Source organism: Musa acuminata, chromosome BXJ3-10, assembly GCF_036884655.1.
Source record: "Musa acuminata AAA Group cultivar baxijiao chromosome BXJ3-10, Cavendish_Baxijiao_AAA, whole genome shotgun sequence".
Taxonomy (NCBI): domain Eukaryota; kingdom Viridiplantae; phylum Streptophyta; class Magnoliopsida; order Zingiberales; family Musaceae; genus Musa; species Musa acuminata.
Window position 1 is genome coordinate 23,340,309 of NC_088358.1, and position 17,410 is coordinate 23,357,718.

The 17,410-nt window shown below is 38.9% G+C and overlaps 2 protein-coding genes across 2 annotated transcripts; both read right to left on the reverse strand.

The window, feature by feature from the left end:
* Positions 1-7,540: 7,540 nt before the first annotated feature.
* On the reverse strand, positions 7,541-9,215 carry LOC135650992 (WAT1-related protein At5g64700-like). Its single transcript, XM_065170764.1, has 7 exons — positions 9,025-9,215; positions 8,892-8,954; positions 8,674-8,790; positions 8,336-8,591; positions 8,101-8,259; positions 7,849-8,000; positions 7,541-7,767 (listed from the first exon to the last, which is right to left on the reverse strand). The coding sequence occupies exons 1-7, from the start codon at positions 9,195-9,197 to the stop codon at positions 7,662-7,664; spliced, it is 1,026 nt and encodes a 341-aa protein (XP_065026836.1). The 5' UTR covers positions 9,198-9,215; the 3' UTR covers positions 7,541-7,661.
* A 6,653-nt stretch (positions 9,216-15,868) lies between these two features.
* Positions 15,869-16,876, reverse strand: LOC135651404 (uncharacterized). The gene has a single exon (XM_065171469.1). The coding sequence runs from the start codon at positions 16,874-16,876 to the stop codon at positions 15,869-15,871; it is 1,008 nt and encodes a 335-aa protein (XP_065027541.1).
* Positions 16,877-17,410: the final 534 nt, after the last annotated feature.

Below are 17,410 nucleotides of genomic sequence, written 5' to 3' on the forward strand. Positions count from 1 at the left end.
TGGTGCTTAAGGATGTGAGACATGTGGTTGATTTGAGATTGAATTTAATTTTAGTTGAAAGATTAGATGATGAAGACTATGATAGCAGATTTCACAAAGGGCAATGAAAGCTCAGTAAGGGTTCTATTATTGTGGCTAGTGGAAAGAAATGTCAAACTTTATACAGGTTACAGGTCAAAACTTATGGTGAGCAGTTAAATACTACAAAGAAAGACTTCAATATGGTGTTGTAATATAAGCGACTAGGACACATGAGCTAGAAGGGGCTGCAAGCTTTTTCCAAAAGAGAGGTATAGACAGACCTCAGAGATACACATCTGAACTCTTATATTGATTGTTTGGTTGGTAAACAACACAGAGTTTCATTTGCTAGTCCTGCTATATATAAAAAAATGCATGATCGTGTTTATACAAATATATGTGGTCCTTTGAGGATAAAAACTCTTGATGGATCTATTAATATTCCTAGTATTAGCGGTGCACTTTATTTGTTACTTATATATATGATTTTTCCAAAAAAGTTTAAACCTATGTTATGAAGATCAAAGATCAGGTTATTAATGTCTTCAAAGAGTTTCATGCCAGAGTTGAAAGGAAGACAGAAAGATAATTGAAATACATAAGATCAGATAATGGTGGTGAGTACATAAGATTATTTAATGATTATTACAGATTACATGACATCCAACATAAGATTATAGTTCCTGATACACCTCAGCATAATGCTATTGCAGAGACGATGAACCGCACCATCATGAAAAAAATCATATGTATGCTTTCACAGGCCAAGCTACCTAAAAAGTTTTGGGATGAGACTTTGAGGATTGTAGTTGATGTGATCAATTTGTCACCATATACAACCTTAGATGGTGATATTACAGAGCATGTATAGTCAGAGAAAGATATTTCTTACAGGCATTTAAGAGTGTTTGATTATTATATATTTGCACATATTCCAGACAATAAGAGGTCCAAACTAGATAGTAAAACAAAAGAATATATTTTTATTGGCTACTCACATGATCAGTTTGGTTACAGGCTTTGGGATCCAGAAAAGCAGAAGGTATTTAGAAGTAGAGATGTGGTATTCTTTGATGATCAAACCTTTAAAAATTTAAAGAAGAAGGCACTAGCCAAAACTTATGTAGAAGGATTAACATATTGTGACCCAGTTACTCCTCTAGTATATCAGGATGATGGGGGAGATATGTATGAAGATGGTGTAGAGCTCGATATTGATCTACTTGCATGACATGTTGAGCAAGAAGAAGTTAGAGAGCAACTTCCCATCGAACCTTAATTAAGAAGATCTTCTAAACAACATTAACCTTCCAAAAGATACCCTACAGATGAGTATGTGATGCTTACTAATGCAAGTGAACCAGAGAGTTAACATGAAGTAGTTGAAAGTAAACAAAAAAAGAAATTATTAGTTGCTATACAAGAAGAGATGGATGCTTTTTAAAAGAATTACACTTATGATTTGATGCAATTACCATAGGGAATGAAGGTCTTGAAGAACAAGTAGATTTTCAAGTTGAAGACTCAAGAATATTATTCTCAACCAAAGTAAAAAGCTAGACTGATTGTAAAAGAATTTGGTCAAAAGAAAGGTATTAACCTTGAAGATATTTTTTCTCCTATTATTAAAATATCTTCTATCTGTGTTGATCTTGATATTGTTGCTTGCTAGGACTTGGAGGTTGAGTAGTTAGATATAAATATAGCTTTCCTTCGTGGTGATTTGGAGGAAAAAATTTATATGGAGCAACTTTGTTAGCAAGTTGAGGAAGAGCTTGTATGGGATGAAGAAGCTATAGGTACAGAAAGTTTGATTCATTTATGACTAAAAATGAATATAAAAGAACGACTTCAGATTATTATATGTACATCAAATAGTTTGATAAGAATTTTATTATTCTTTTATTTTACATTGATGATATGCTTATTCTTAAGAAGATATGTATAACAATTGATAGTTTGAAGAAGGAATTGAGTGGGTCTTTTGCAATGAAGGACATAAGGCTAGCAAAGCAAATACTGGGCATACAGATTTTTCATGATAGAAAAAATAGGAAGATTTGGTTGTTATAGGAGAAATGCATCGAGAAGGTGTTGGAAAGGTTTAGTATGAACAATACAAATCAAGTTAGTTTTCTTCTTGCAGGTCACTTCAAGTTGTGCTTAGAACAGAGTCCGTCAAGTAATGATGAGAAGGAGAAAATGTAATAGATTCCTTATGCTTCAGTAGTTGAAAGTTTAATATATGCAATGGTATGTATGAGACTATACATTGCATATGCAGCGGGTGTTACTAGCAGATTTCTTGCAAATCCAAGCAAAGAGCACTAGACAAAGTGGATCTTTAAATATCTCAGAGTGAGCTCTAAGATTTGTTTAAGCTTTAGAGGTCGACCACTTGTGTTGATAGGCTACACAGATGCAGATATAATAAGAGATATTGATACGAGGAAGTATACATAAGGTTTTATACTTACTTTTACAAGGACTTGTGTTGATAGGCTACACAGATGCAGATATAACAAGAGATATTGATACGAGGAAGTCTACATAAGGTTTTATACTTACTTTTATAAGGGGAGCTGTGTCATGGCAATCCAAATTGCAAAGGTGTATTACTCTCTCTACCACAAAAACAGAATATATTGCTGCTACAGAGCTTTGTAAAGAAATATTATGGATGAAAGAATTTTTACAAGAATTGAGGCTGAAATAGAAAAACTATGTGGTGAATTAAGCGAGAGCGTCATCCATTTGTGTAAGAATCTAACTTTTCATTCCAAATCAAAGCATATAGATGTCAAATACCACTGGATTCAAAATATATTTGAAGAAAAATAGTTGTAGCTTTAGAAAATTTACACAGATTACAACAGAGCAGACATATTGACAAAGACCTTATCAAAAGAAAGACAAGAGATATGCCAACAACTGATTAGCATGGCTTCACATTGAGGAGTCATGGAACAACCTCCTTTATAAGATGAAAGATGAAAGGGGAGGTTGATGGGCTGATAGCCCACAAGTTCAACCCATAGTGGGATTTAATAGCCCATAGCCCACCTCTCCTTTAATCTAACTCTAGATCTAATAAGAAGGGTGTGGTGGTTGCAAAAATATATGTGAGAAAAAACTACAGCAACAAAGTAGAAAATTGTTGCAGTAACTTGATTCAAAAATGAGGAAAAAAGAGTAAAAAACAAGAGAATGAAAGGGAAGAAGACAAGTGTCACATCCCGGATTTATAAAAAAAATAATAAATCAATAATTTATAATCCATAATTTACATAATAAACTCCATTCTTTTCTTTTTATTCGTCTTTAAATTCAAATCATTATCTTTACAATAGTAAATATTCTATTAACTAGAAAAATGATAACATCTTCTTCCTAGGGTCATAAGTCTCTTTCACCCAAGCTTTAGATCTATTACACAGTAGTAGATTACTCTGAAAATAAATATGAAATAAAAATATATCAACAACCACACATGTTGGTAGGAACCTCAGAAAAATCATAAAAATAATCTTCAATATTCATGAAATATAAACAAATATCAATAATTTAATAAAAAAAATATATTTATTCATCATAAAACTTATGCATTAAAAAAATGATGATAATTTCTTACATAATAAATAAAATCATGCATTAGTCACATGCAATACATATATAATAATAAAGGCGTACATCACCCGATTGTACACTCTCCCAATAGCGGATGGAGAGACATATTACATAGGATGGATTCCTCCCAATACGGACGGAGATAATCCATATCGCACTCCTAACAGCGGATGGAGTGGTATCCCTCACCCGCCCAAGTGGGGACACGTTTCTCCCAATAGCGAATGGAGGAATCGTCTAACTATCATGTCTAATGGCCCGTTAATCCTCGAAGGGAATCGCCATACCTGCCCTCGGCAGGGACACATAAACATCAATGATCATTCATTTACACTCATCTAATCACTCACGCATACATCAAAAAATAAATATAATTAAATATTATGAGAGACCATACTTGATGTAAATATGCTAGACTATATTCATTAGTGGCTCCACATTGTGATGGCTCGTAGTTTCTTTCACGGGTTACACTCTCAATGTGAATTACTAGTCTAATTACATTTAATACTCATCATATCAATATCATAAACATAAGAAAATAGAAAGCCAATAATCATTTTTAAATGACATCTTCAGATAAAACCTTTAAATTCATCAAATCATAAAGGCATGAAATATCAATCTCTCAATAGTCCTCAATCAACCAAAACTCTAATTGGAATAACTCAATTGACTTAAATCAAACTCAATTCGATTATGATCTAACGGAACCAACATCAAATCCTTATAAAACCGGTCTGGAATCACCCTAGATTGGTCTAATTTAGATTTGATTGATCTCGATTAGGTCAAATATGTTTAAACTAATCAAGTTAGTCTGGAATCACCCTAAACTGACTTTTAACTAATCAAACCTATTTGATTTAATCAATTAATGAGTTCAAACCAATAGAGAGGGAGGAATTAGACTATGTCGTATAGTGCTAATCCAAACCGAACCAACCCACCTGAGTCTTGGACATGTCATATACACTATATATACCTGTTCCAAGTAATAGGTTGAGTTGAGGTACGACATGCTATATAAAAGGAGCGATGATATGTCTAATACCAATCGTGTAGTTAGGCAAGCTTAACTTAATGAACTGGGCTGAGCCTTACCATTGACCTAGGCCATGCTTGACTCGCAAGTTGATCCTAGACATATGAGTTGGGGTCATATTTGACCACATGGATTGGGTCATACCTAGCCACATGAGCTGGCTCATGCCTAGCCACATGATTGGGTCGTACTTTATCACATGAGGTGGGTCATACATGACCACATGGACTAGATCGTACCTAACCACATAGGTTGGGTTATGCTTGGCCACATGGTTGGGTTGTACCTTACCATATGTGCTGGGTCATACATGACCACATGAACTAGATCGTACTTAGCCACATGGGTTAGGTCATGCCTGGCCACATGGGTTAGGTCGTACCTTGCCACATGGGTTGGCTTATACCCGGCCACATAGGTTGCGTCATGCTGAGTCACATGGACTAGGTTGTACTTGGTCACATGGGTTATGTTGTACTTGGTCACATGAGTTAGGTCGTATATACCCATTCGATCTGATCGATCAACTTGGCTCAAGTTAGACCCCAATTTACTCCTCTTATCAAATTAGATTTCAACATTTAAAATTATTAAAAAATGACTCAAATCCATTAATAAAAACTTTACATTCAAGATCTTAAATTTAAAACTAATAACATTATAGAAATTCACATATAATTTCTTGAAACATTGATATATCTAATTAAATAAATTAGAACTAGTATGTTAATCCAAAAATAAGTGTTTTAATAATTAAATCAATATTAAAATTCACTTAAGCTTAAAAGATTAATATAAATCAAATAATCATTCTAACATCACAAATCAATTATTATTATTTATAAATAATAAAATTTCGAAATTAAAACATCATCATTCATTATAAAATTATAACAATCTAAACATCAAAATTTTAAAACATAAATCAAAGCTAATTAAAAAGAAATGATCTTACCTCTTTTCGATTATTCCTTCCTCAATATCATCTCCCTATGAAGTTATCTCCTCAATCCTTCCATTATTAGGTTTAGTGGGGAATGAGGGAAGAGTAGCTTCTTTATATAGAAAAAGATGAGATCTCCCCGAAACGTAAGTAATAATTTAATTCTTATTTTTAATTTATTTATATTTTTCTTTCACACACCAAGAGAGAAAGAAATATAATATTCATTTCTTATAATTCACACATGAAAATGGAATGTAAATTATTTACTTCCTAAATATCAAATAACTCATTAGAAAATAAATCAATTAATAATTTAATTGATTAGTAGATTTCTTAACTTATCCATGTGATTAAGAAAACTAAATTTAATTATTTCTTTAACTATAGTACACAAATATAGAAGTTAATAATAAAGTAATATATCATTTATAGTAATTAATTTATATTAAGGAAGAAATTATCGGTGATTACAACAAGGACAACGCAGAGAGAGACTATTCTCAATCATCCAAGCAATATTTTTATCTCAGGTTAGATCAGATCTACAATAAATTCTTACTGTAATTACTTAGGAATAATTTGAATATTGTGCATAGTGACGGAATCCCTGTATCATAGTTATTCTCTTGAGATTGTTGATTGGGTTTTAGATAAAAGACTATGAGATTTATATATTCATTATTCTTATATATGATTATCTCTAGTTTGCCTTATGATTTTTACTCTTTACATTGGAAGAATTTTTTTCCTAAATTTTGATGTTCTATTTTATTATAATTTTTATTTAATTTCGTTACGTGTTACGGTCTATTAGTATTTGTTCGTATACAAAAGTTTATTTCTTTTTTACATCTCATCATGTAACATTGCATGTTTCCTAAATAAATGGTGATTACATGTGAATCTTTAGTGTCTGCAATTATGTCATTAGATTTTTTTTGTCAAAAATAAAATAAAATAAAAATAAAAGATGTTAGTATTTTAATCAGAGTGTTAGAGATAATGCTAGCAAGATGTAATATTAACTCGATGAGTTGGCTTAGGAAAGCATGATTACACTGCATAGATGTAATACTAATTAGGTTTGTCGGAAACCATAAGATTGACTCCTAAATAAGGTTCGTAGGAAACCTTCGCAGCGGAGAACTCACCCAGCTTCTGTAACTCCACCTGCATCTTGGGAATGGCGAGGGGGCCATTGTCACTGGTGTCCCTGCTTGGTGAAGAAAGGTTCTCCTATTGCTTCGCTTCTGATGACACAACCACCGGTCTGCTCTTCGGCTCTTCGGCAAATCCTAGCACACAAGTTGCTTCCACGCCGTTCGTCAACAGCCATTCTCCCCTGTACTACCTCTCCTTACAAGGGATCTCGGTTGGTGCAACCCTCTTACCTACCGACCACAACCTTGGCGCTCAAACCGAACGGGACTGGAGGCTTGGTCATTGATTCCGGCACCACTTTTACCCTGTTGACGGATCCAGCTTACGCGATGTTGATGCAAGCGTTTGTGTCTCAGATGGGTCTACCGGTGGTGGCCGTGAGCGGGTATGATATCTGCTTCTCGTTGCCACTGGATCCAAGTGGGGGGAAGCTGTCATTTGAACCTGCGAACTGTAGTGATCTCTGAAATCCAACAGCTTTTATTAGCTTGCTAATAAAACCTATAGCTATTAGCTTGCTCTAATTGTATTATATGATTGGAAGAATTCATCCTCCACCTTTTCTACCAATCATTCGACTCATCTCTCTCTGAAATCCAACAGATAACAATTCTGTTCTGGAAACCTGTTTTCTTATTGCACTTGGTATGCTCATCATCACAATGTTACTTTCTTTGTACTTACTATGTATTCATTCAATAGACACATTGTCTTGAATCCTATAAAATGAGTACTAAACAATATATACATATATATATATATAGTGATAAAAAGAGTCACTGTTACAAGATTTATGATCAGATCCTCACGTATATCATTCTAAAAGTAACATTAAAGTGGTTGCGCATCCCTCTCTTGCAATCAGGTATTTCCATCTTCAATTGAAACCACGCAGGGCATGGTCTCCTTGCTCTTTCCCCATAGAAAACTATACAGGCCTCCCACCATTAGAAGTCCACCTAAAATACTGAAATCCAGGAGTTGACATGACATTAGATTAGCTAAATTAGACACTCAATTTGGGAGAGAGAAGAATTCGATCATCCACCTTCCTAGAGTAATCATCTCCCCTAAGAAAATAGTCGAGCATATCATGGTGAAAACAAGAGACAGTGGTGTGAATATTGCCACAAAAACAGGGCCCTTCTTCTCAACGCACCAGCTCTGCAAGTAGAAAGAAACTCCCGTAACGATGAACCCCTATCAAGCACGACAACAGAGTAGAAGACGGTGGTGAGAACTGCAAATAAGCTTCTTCATCATCATGTGAAGAGATGACTGTGGCGAGAATTGCTATTACAGAGTAGAGAATGGCAAGTAGGCCCATGTCCCAGTGCAACTTCCACTTGGAGCTCTCTCGCTCGAACGCCATGGCCACAAAAAGCGACTGAACCGTGCTGAGGAGGCACTGAAGCGTGGTTAACAGAAGCTTGGAGGGGTACTCCTTCAGCAAAATCCCCTGTCAAGAAAGAGGTGGTTGGCACTGCGCACTTCCGATCTTCTACAGCGAGCAGTTCTCGGGTATCGGTCAGTACCTGGTAGACCAGCCACAAGGACCAGGTGAGGTTGGCACCGATGATGAAGAAGGTTCCTTCGATCCAGGTGGCCTTCGGAGTGTTGACCAGCGCGTGGTCTCGTCGGCCCGCGCTGTGGGCGAAGTGGCTATAGAGGTGCAAAGGGTGGATGCGAGGGCCTCTGTAGAAGGCAATCGCCGCAACACCAGCCAAACAAAGTGTTACTCCCACTGCTTTACCTACTCCTGAGAGGCTCTTTACTTTGATGCTCTCCATCCTGTAGCATATATATATCTATATATTAAGCTTCATCATTAAAATAGAAACATATAATTCAGGAGAATACGAGAGCCACAAACCGGAGGAGTAAGGCCAGAAAGAAGGTAAACACTGGCACTGAGTTCGTAGCTGCCGATGTCACTGATGCTGTAGTATATTTCAAGCCAACGTTGTACATGTTTAAGCTGCAAGTAATCCTAAAACGATCGCAAACCGAGTTAGACCAACAAAAAGGCAACACAAACTCCTCTCTGAGAGATCAGAAATCAGCGGAAACCAACGTCAGTAACGTACACACCCGATCAGCGCGTGCAAGAACATCTTCACAGCCGTCACGAGCTTCAGTGGCGGAGACCTTTCCCTGAAATCAACAGTCAGTTCACAAACAACAGAAGACTTTGCTGTGTGTATTTGGGAACCGATGCGTATACCTCTCGAAGATAACAGCGAGTGGTACTAATAACACACAAGCAGCTGCTTGTCGATAGAAGATGAAGACGAACGTGCTCACACCCTCGACGAAGGCGGCCTTTGACATCACGTAGAAGCCAGTGTACGTCAGCTGTACGAGGACTGCAGCAAGATAGGGTTTCTGCGCATCCATGGAGGCGAAGGATGTGGAAGAGAGGGGAGGGAGAGATGATGGGGATGAGATGAGCCTTCTCCCTCCTTAAATAGAGTGATGGAAGAATGAAACGCCGAACTGTATCAAAAGGAGATGCCATCGTAGGATTTGGACAACCTTTTTGGGGAGCTAATGACATGCTTGCAGAAAACATAGCTTAAAGCCTTCACAAATCATATATATTAGTTCCGTTTAGGATGAAGAAATCATATTAGGGAGAAGGAAACGTGGTGACTATCTTAATCATATTAGGATTGAGAAATCATGATTCTCTCTCAAGTCATATATATTAGTCCTTCATGAGTTTTTGTATTTATTCCTAATTTGTATTATCACCAAAATCTCATAATTTTCTATTTTGTAATATTTTTTTACGTATATATATCATATATAATGTCAATGAACACTATTGCTTCATCATTTATTTTATGATATTAGAGCCACAAGTTCTAAAGGACGTTTCATTGTTGCCCAAAGCTTCCTTTCTTCCTGCTTTAGTATATGATACTTCTATCAGTCAATCCTCATCGATTGTCATTATCTATTTTTTTAATTTTATAATAAAATATTATTCATTAATGTCATGTCATGGTCTAACTTTTCTGATAAATAATTATCTTTCATAAATAATTAAAGAGGATAAAATTGAGGTTGTTAATCCTAAATATATTTTTTGGATTTCCAAAGATCATCATTATCTCTCTTTCCTATCAAACTATTTTTTATATGACATCCACAAAATATTTTTATGAAATTTAGTCAAAGCTTAAAATAATGTATGTCAACTCATCTCATAGTCCTCTCATGATACTCCATAACCATTAAGATATAGTAGTTACAATTGCTATGATTGATGCATCTCTTAGTGATAAAAAATATTATTTTCTATTATTAATTTGTACTCATGATAACTTTGTGATTATGAAGTTAATCTTAAGCGAGACTCATTACAGTCTAATATTGGTTCATTCACTATCAATTTTATTAATAAACATGGTTTTTATGACAAACGAAATAATCTAAAAGGATAATGTGTCACTCTTTTTCTTGTGAATTCTCAATTGCACTTTAAGAATTCAGAGAACAATGGATGAGCAAAACCATAGGATCTTAGTAAGGGATGTCTACCTAATCAACATTGTGGCACCTTCTTATTTTCCATATTTATCATGTCAAATGTACTTTTGCACTAATCTTGCTGTCAGTGAGGAATTCCTTTGTGGCTTCGAACACAGTCTTGGCCCACACAGGCACTGACGTTACCAGTTGATCGCCATGTACGTACTAGAAACCCTAAAGAAGACCAAGGAACACCATCTTGGTGGAAGAAGAAAGAAGTCCATAAAGAAAGCAAATTACCAAGCGAGGAGCATCGACAGCAAGAATCTTCGTGGGACATGACATCAGCTGACGCTGCCACTAATTTGGGCAGTGCAGCTCCAAACTCTTCTCTTTCAGAGCTCTGATCACAGTGACATTGACCTCAAACATGTGAGTTTGAATCTTCTTCCGGTTGGAATTTAAAGAACGCCAAACACCTTAAAATGCTCATCGCAATCGAAGATTCTGCATTTGATCCATCAGTATCTTCTCCATCAGCTTCACTAGATGACATTATCATGAGTAAAGCATCAATGGAAGTATTAATTGCCCTATGATACAGTGAACAAAGTGAGATAGGGAAATCAAGTATTTTTCTCTCAACAAAGTGCAAGAGAGTGTGTGCAAAAGGTGGCGATTTGGAGGCCATTGCTTTGGGTTGCTAAAGCATCCCAGTGAGAAACCCAAGGAACTTTCAACCCTTTGTTTCTTCCATCGATGGAGTGCTTGAAAGTGTGGCAGGAAGATATGTGCCGTCCAGATATATAATTGTTCCTTCGATAAGAATGTGGAATCTGCTGCAGCAAGATATGTGCTTGAATCTGCTTGCAAGGATTTGATGGTTGTCACTGAGATAGGTTACTTTCATTTGCATCATCAGACAATTATGGAACCACAGGGAATGATGTGTTATCAAGGAGCAGTCAAATCTTGCTGTTATTGGAACCTAAAGACCCACTTTCTTGTATGTGGTTGTGGGTTCATTGTCGTCAAAGTTTACTCTCTCTCTCTCTCTCTCTCTCTCTCTCTCTCTATGGTTAAGATGTTACTACCATAATTGTAACCTTAAAATATATCATCGCATCATAGAATATGTTAGTGAACTGATGTGCCGTGGCTGGTGACTCAGCACGACCTGATCCACAGGGTGATATTAGGAGTCTTCGGTCGGCTGAGTTGTCCACTGGGTCGGTCACGCCCTCCATACTATGGGCTGGCACTGCACTATTGATTGATGTCTCCTCGTCGGGTCGATGGTTGGCGCTCCGGGAGGAAGTGCGGCTCTATCGATTGGGATGATCTCGTCTCGGGAGCCATTGCTTTCCTGCACAAAAGGCCTCCGTCGGGTAGTTACCGATTGTGGCCACTCCGATGAGCAAGTTAGTAGTGGATTGAGTGTTGTTTTTTCCTCTCCTTCTGGGCTGGATGCAGTCCAGAGGCTTTTATGAAACTGTACGAGGGTCAGTCGTACGCGGGTTTGGCATGGCGACCGATCCTCAAGGGATGAGATGGTATCTTTGTGCGACTGTCGTCCCAAGCTTTTTGGGACGAGGCGTGCCGAGTAATGCCTTGGTACAGATTCTTGTTCGACGTGTGGGGGTGTTCCTCTTACTGACTTGGCTGTGACATAGTGCGACATTGGTTATGACATGGCTTGGACCCAAAATATACTTTATCAGAATATATATAAAGAAAAGGATTATGATTTGTAACCTTTGCAATCAAACAAAAGATTCAACTACTCCATGGATAACTTTCATGACTCAATCATTCTCTCCGTTGTATTCCTTAAGCACATTTCAAACAGTTTACATTATCTTTGAAGCACTGAACGAACGTTCTACATGCATTTTGGTAGAAAGAAGATGCATGTATCAAGCAATAAAATTGATTCGAAATAACTCTTAAAGTAGCAGCAAAAGGTCTTCTTTTTTGCCCGATGATGTGCACATCAAACTTTGGGAGGGACGACCACAAAGCAAACTTACTCGAATTGAACGGTGAGAAAGAGTTACATTACTTTTAAGTTGCGTGATCTCTTAACCCCACAAGTATCGAAATTATCTACAAAAGCTTCTGATTCTAATTGGAACACACCCTTTTGCTAGCTTTATGACTACTAAGAAAGCAATCAACTTTAATAGATGGGTCGTTATTACACTTTCTCTTTGGAGTGTTAGTTATCATCGAGATGTAAACTGGAATAGAAGTCTCTATCGGTAGCCAATAAACATGTACAGCTTATTTGATGAAGTAGGTAGATGGGGTTGGATAACATGATACCCAATCTGAAAGTAAAGATGATTAAGATGGGAATGATTTGATTGTTAATCGAGTCATTTGTTCCACTCTCAAAGAGGACATCCTGCCATCTATAATCCCAATGAAACAAAGTATGGTTGCGTATAACATTGCATTGTGCTTACTAAGTTTAAGTTGCTATAACACAACAACGCAACATAATACTGTGCTGGAACCGACGTACGTTGCATGCAGTGGATCGGCGCCACCCATCCGGACCACCTGAGAATCTCAAAGGACCGTGCAGCATCACGTACGAGTGCCATCTGCAACCCCCACCACCGTTAATGGATGTGCGGGTTCACAGTGTCGAGCACTATGCATCCACCTGAGTAGTTGATGTTGGTGTTGGTGATGAGACTGGCTTATTTTGGTCGTGTCAGTCATCGAGCATGGAGTACCTTCCTCCAACGTAGTGTTTGGGGGCCACAGGCATCTTCATCTCTCATCCCTCCTATCCACCGTAGATCACAGAACAAACCAGAAGAAGAAGAAGCACAAGGAGTTGGAAGCTAGCAGCCGATGACCTAGGAGATTAGAGTGACAGCTTCACAGAAGGAAGATCTCATAAAAGTCGTGACGTTGTCTTGTCATGTCTGCATGCGTGCAGTGGTAGCAGATCACCAAAGACTTCCTCACAGTATCTATGAACCTCTGGTGGATCTTGTTTTCTGCATCAACTCATGAACCCTAATCCTGAGACCCACCGAATTTGGGACTGTGGTGAACACTGACATTTCACTTGGAACACAACCTGGACAGAGAAGGACAAAGAAGGCTTTACAGCTAAGTTGTGTTCTAAAGCCAATAAGAACTTGTGGCCAGTTTATTTTTATTTTTATTTTCATTTTCAAAGCAGCAAAACATATGAAAGGATTACAAGCATACTCTCTGCATCAAAAACCTCCAAGAAAATTTAGATATACAGAATAACAAGTCTAATGAATCATGATAATAATTCTGATTTCACATCCATGCTCTGATATCTCTCGGCCAAAACAACTTACAATCCCATTAGGACTACCATAGCCTCACAGTATGTCACCTCTCCTTCTTCAACATCTATACTCAACAAAAATTGGATCAGCACTCTCACAACATAAATTTTATTATTATTTTATTATAGATGGGTTTGGGCTTCAACCAACAGCTGAAAAATGCCTATTGGGGCTACAGAGTTAGGCCCCAAGTCAATTAGCAGCCCAAGTTTGGCTACCAAATCTTTTTGCTACTTTAATGGATATTCTCCAATTAGTTAACACACACACACACACACACACACACACTCTCTCTCTCTCTCTCTCTCTCTCTCTCTCTCTCTATATATATATATATATATATATATATATATATATAAGGATTGATATTGAGAGGAGAGGAGAGTCAAACACAAGGCTTCTGTCAATACTATGATGTTACTCATGTCACAAAGAAATAATCTTGTCTTATTATTGCACCAAATTCACCTTATAATTTTGATTAGTCTACCCTTTTATCTATTATGAACTCCCAATGATCATTTGAAATTTATGTTATTCTTTAATTTTGGAGGTAGCTTCTTTTATCAAAAATTTTGGGGAGGAGAGGATGATGTGCTTGAGACTTGACTGAACAAAAATTCCAAATAGTGGATTGGCCATGAATGGTTTTCCTTTAGTTGTTTATGGTATCTTGAGCAGCCATTATGTATGTAAGAGGTCACATCAATCTTAATCTTACATGACTCGTAAGGTTACAAGATGATCATCTTAGATTATTCAATAATCACATATGATTTAACAGTTGGAAGTTTAATATATGTAATAGTATATACGAGGTCAGACATCACATATGCAGTAGTTGTTATTGAGCCGAAGAGGGAGGTTAATGGGTTGATAGCCCACAAGTTCAGCCTATAATAGCCTTTAATAGCTCATAGCCCATCTCCCCTTTAATCTAACCCTAGATCTAATAGGGAGGGTGTGGTGGTTGAAAAATAGTTAGGAAAAAACTCCAGCAAAAAGGCAAAAAATTGTTGCAGTAGAGAAAATGACAAAAAAACAAAAGAAGGAAAGAAAAGAAGACAAGGACAACGTAGAGAAACTATTTTCAATTATCCAAACAATGTTCTCATCTCAGGTTAGATCAGATATACAGTAGATTCTTGCTGTGATTACTTAGGGAGAATTTGAATATTGTGCACAGTGACATAATTCTTGTATCTTAGTTATTCTCTTGAGTTTGTTGCTTGGGTTTTGGGTAAAAGATTCTGAGATTTATATATTTATTATTCTTATAGTGGATTATCTTTGGTTTGACCTGTGATTTTTACCCTTCGTGTTGGAGAGATTTTTCATATAAATTTTTGTGTTATATTTTATTATAATTTCTATTTAATTTTGCTACGTATTATGACTTGCTAGTATTTGTTCGTATATAAAAATTTATTTCTTTTTTATATCTCATCATCTGTGTTTGAATCATTGTATCCTAAATAAACGGTGATTACCTATGAATCTTTAGTGTATGCAATAATGCCATTAGATTTTTTCTGTCAAAAATAAAATAAAAATAAAAAATGTTAGCATTGTAATCGAGTGTTAGAGATAATGCTAGCAAGATGTAATATTAACTTGATGAGTCGGGTTAGGAAAGCATGATTACTCTACATAGATGTAATACTAATTAGGTTTGTAGGAAACCATAAGATTGACTCCTAAATAAGGTTCGTAGGAAACCATCGCATCAGAGAACTCACCCAGCTTCTGTAACTCCACTTGCGTCCTGGGAATGGCGAGGGGGCCAGTGTCACTGGTGTCCCTGCTCGGTGAAGAAAGGTTCTCCTATTGCTTCGCTTCTAATGACACAACCACCGGTCTGATCTTCGGCTCTTCGGCAAATCCTAGCCCACAAGCTGCTTCCACGCCGTTCATCAACAGCCATTCTCCCCTGTACTACCTCTCCTTGCAAGGGATCTCGGTTGGTGCAACCCTCTTACCGATACCGACCACAACCTTGGCGCTCAAACCGAATGGGACCGGCGGCTTGGTCATTGATTCCGGCACCACTTTTACCCTGTTGAAGGATCCAGCTTACGCAATGTTGATGCAAGCGTTTGTGTCTCAGATGGATCTACCGGTGGTGGCCGTGAGCGGGTATGATCTCTGCTTCTCGTTGCCACTGGATCCAAGTGGGGTGGTGATAGGGTCCAAACCACGGCACAATCAAAGCCACGCCACGCTGCAGCCAAGTCAGCAAGAGGAATACCCTCATGCGCCGAGCTGGAATCCGTACCAAGACATTGCTCGGCACATCTTATCCCGGAAAGCTCGAGACGGTGCCGCATTGTCACGGACAAACTTCCGACCCGATCTTGACCGTTCGATCTGGGCATCCCTCCTATAGTGGCAATCCACCGAAGGCTCCGTGGGCTCGGGGTGCCGGGATGGCCTTTTTGCTTCTCGGGGGTTTTCGAGGGGTAGTTCAGCCCTCCTCCTCTTGTGCAGGGAGACCGTGGTCAAATAACACTGCCTTGACTCGCGGGGGCTCCCTCTGACATCTCCGACCCCCGCACGGGTCAGGAACTTCACGGTCTGGTGGTTGGTGGAGATAATCGCTCTGAACTTATTGAGGGTGGGGCGCCCCAGAATCGCGTTGTAAGCGGTAGGAAGGTCGACTACCAAGAAGATTGCAATCATCGTCTTCGTCCTCGGTACCTCCCCGAGGGTTAAGGGCAAGGTGATCATGCCCAACGGTGAAATCGATTCACCGGTGAACCCGGTGAGTGCTAAGCTCATAGGCTCCAGGGCATCGCGGAAGAGCCCGAGCTTTTGGAAAGCGTCCAGATAAAGGATGTCGGTCGAGCTTCCCGTGTCGACCATGATCCTTTTCACTTGGGCGTTGGCGATCCTGGCGGCCACTACCAACACGTCATCGTGTTTGTGTCGCTCGGCTATCTCAGCGACAAACATGACCTCGGGCCCGGGCCCGCGCTCAAGGTCTTCGGTTGCGTCAACGCAGGCATATGCTTTCCGCCCGAACATACTGTTTCCCCCAGACGCCGGGCCGCCCATGATCACGTCGATCTGCCTTTCGATGAGGCCCTCGTGTCGTGGGGCAAGCTCTTTATCCGGCCGTAGATAGTGGCTGAGGTGCCCTCGTCGAATCAGCTCCTCGATCTGTCGCTTCAACTCGCGGTACTCCTCCATGTCATGTCTGTTTTGCCAGTGGAAACGACAATATCGCATCTGGTCCGCGAGCTCCCGTGGGCTCCTCATTGGGTTGGGGGTTCGGAGTAGCCCCTTCTCCTTTATCTAGAGAAATATCTATGTTTGGGATGTTTCCAAGGTGGGGAGCGGCGACCTTGACGCGGACGGGTCAGACCGGTCCATCCTGCGCCTCGGCGGGCTGGGTAGTTGCCCTCGTGGTGGCTCCGCCCTGGGTCTTTTATGCTCCTCTTGCCTCCTCGACATCCATGCTTCCGTTGCAACATACTACTTGGCTCGCTGAAGCATTTCCGAAACTGCGGTGGGGGGCCGTTCCATGAGGGACCAGAAGAACCTATAGGGACAGAGACCCGCCATGAATGCCTGCATCAACAAAGAGGGATGAGCATCTGGCAAACCTCGGATTTCCGTGGTGAATTGATTTACAAAAATGGGAGAGGGGTTCGTCCTCTTTTTGGTTTAGTCCAAGGAGCAAGGCGACGGATGGCTTCGGTCGGGCCAAAGCTAGGAAGTTGATCTCGAAATCCCTGGTGAGCTGATCAAAGGAGGCGATTCCCTCAGTCTTCAGGTTGCTGTACCACGTGC

Bases quoted from the DNA above. Each gene is read 5' to 3' on its own strand.
- LOC135650992 (XM_065170764.1), bottom strand. From the start codon at position 9,197: ATGGATGCGCAGAAACCCTATCTTGCTGCAGTCCTCGTACAGCTGACG. The intron at 8,260-8,335 runs GTACTGACCGAT...CTTTCTTGACAG, and splicing joins CCTTGTGGCTGGTCTACCAG to GGGATTTTGCTGAAGGAGTA. The intron at 7,768-7,848 runs GTGGATGATCGA...CCTGGATTTCAG, and splicing joins GAGATGATTACTCTAGGAAG to TATTTTAGGTGGACTTCTAA.
- LOC135651404 (XM_065171469.1), bottom strand. From the start codon at position 16,876: ATGAGGAGCCCACGGGAGCTCGCGGACCAGATGCGATATTGTCGTTTC.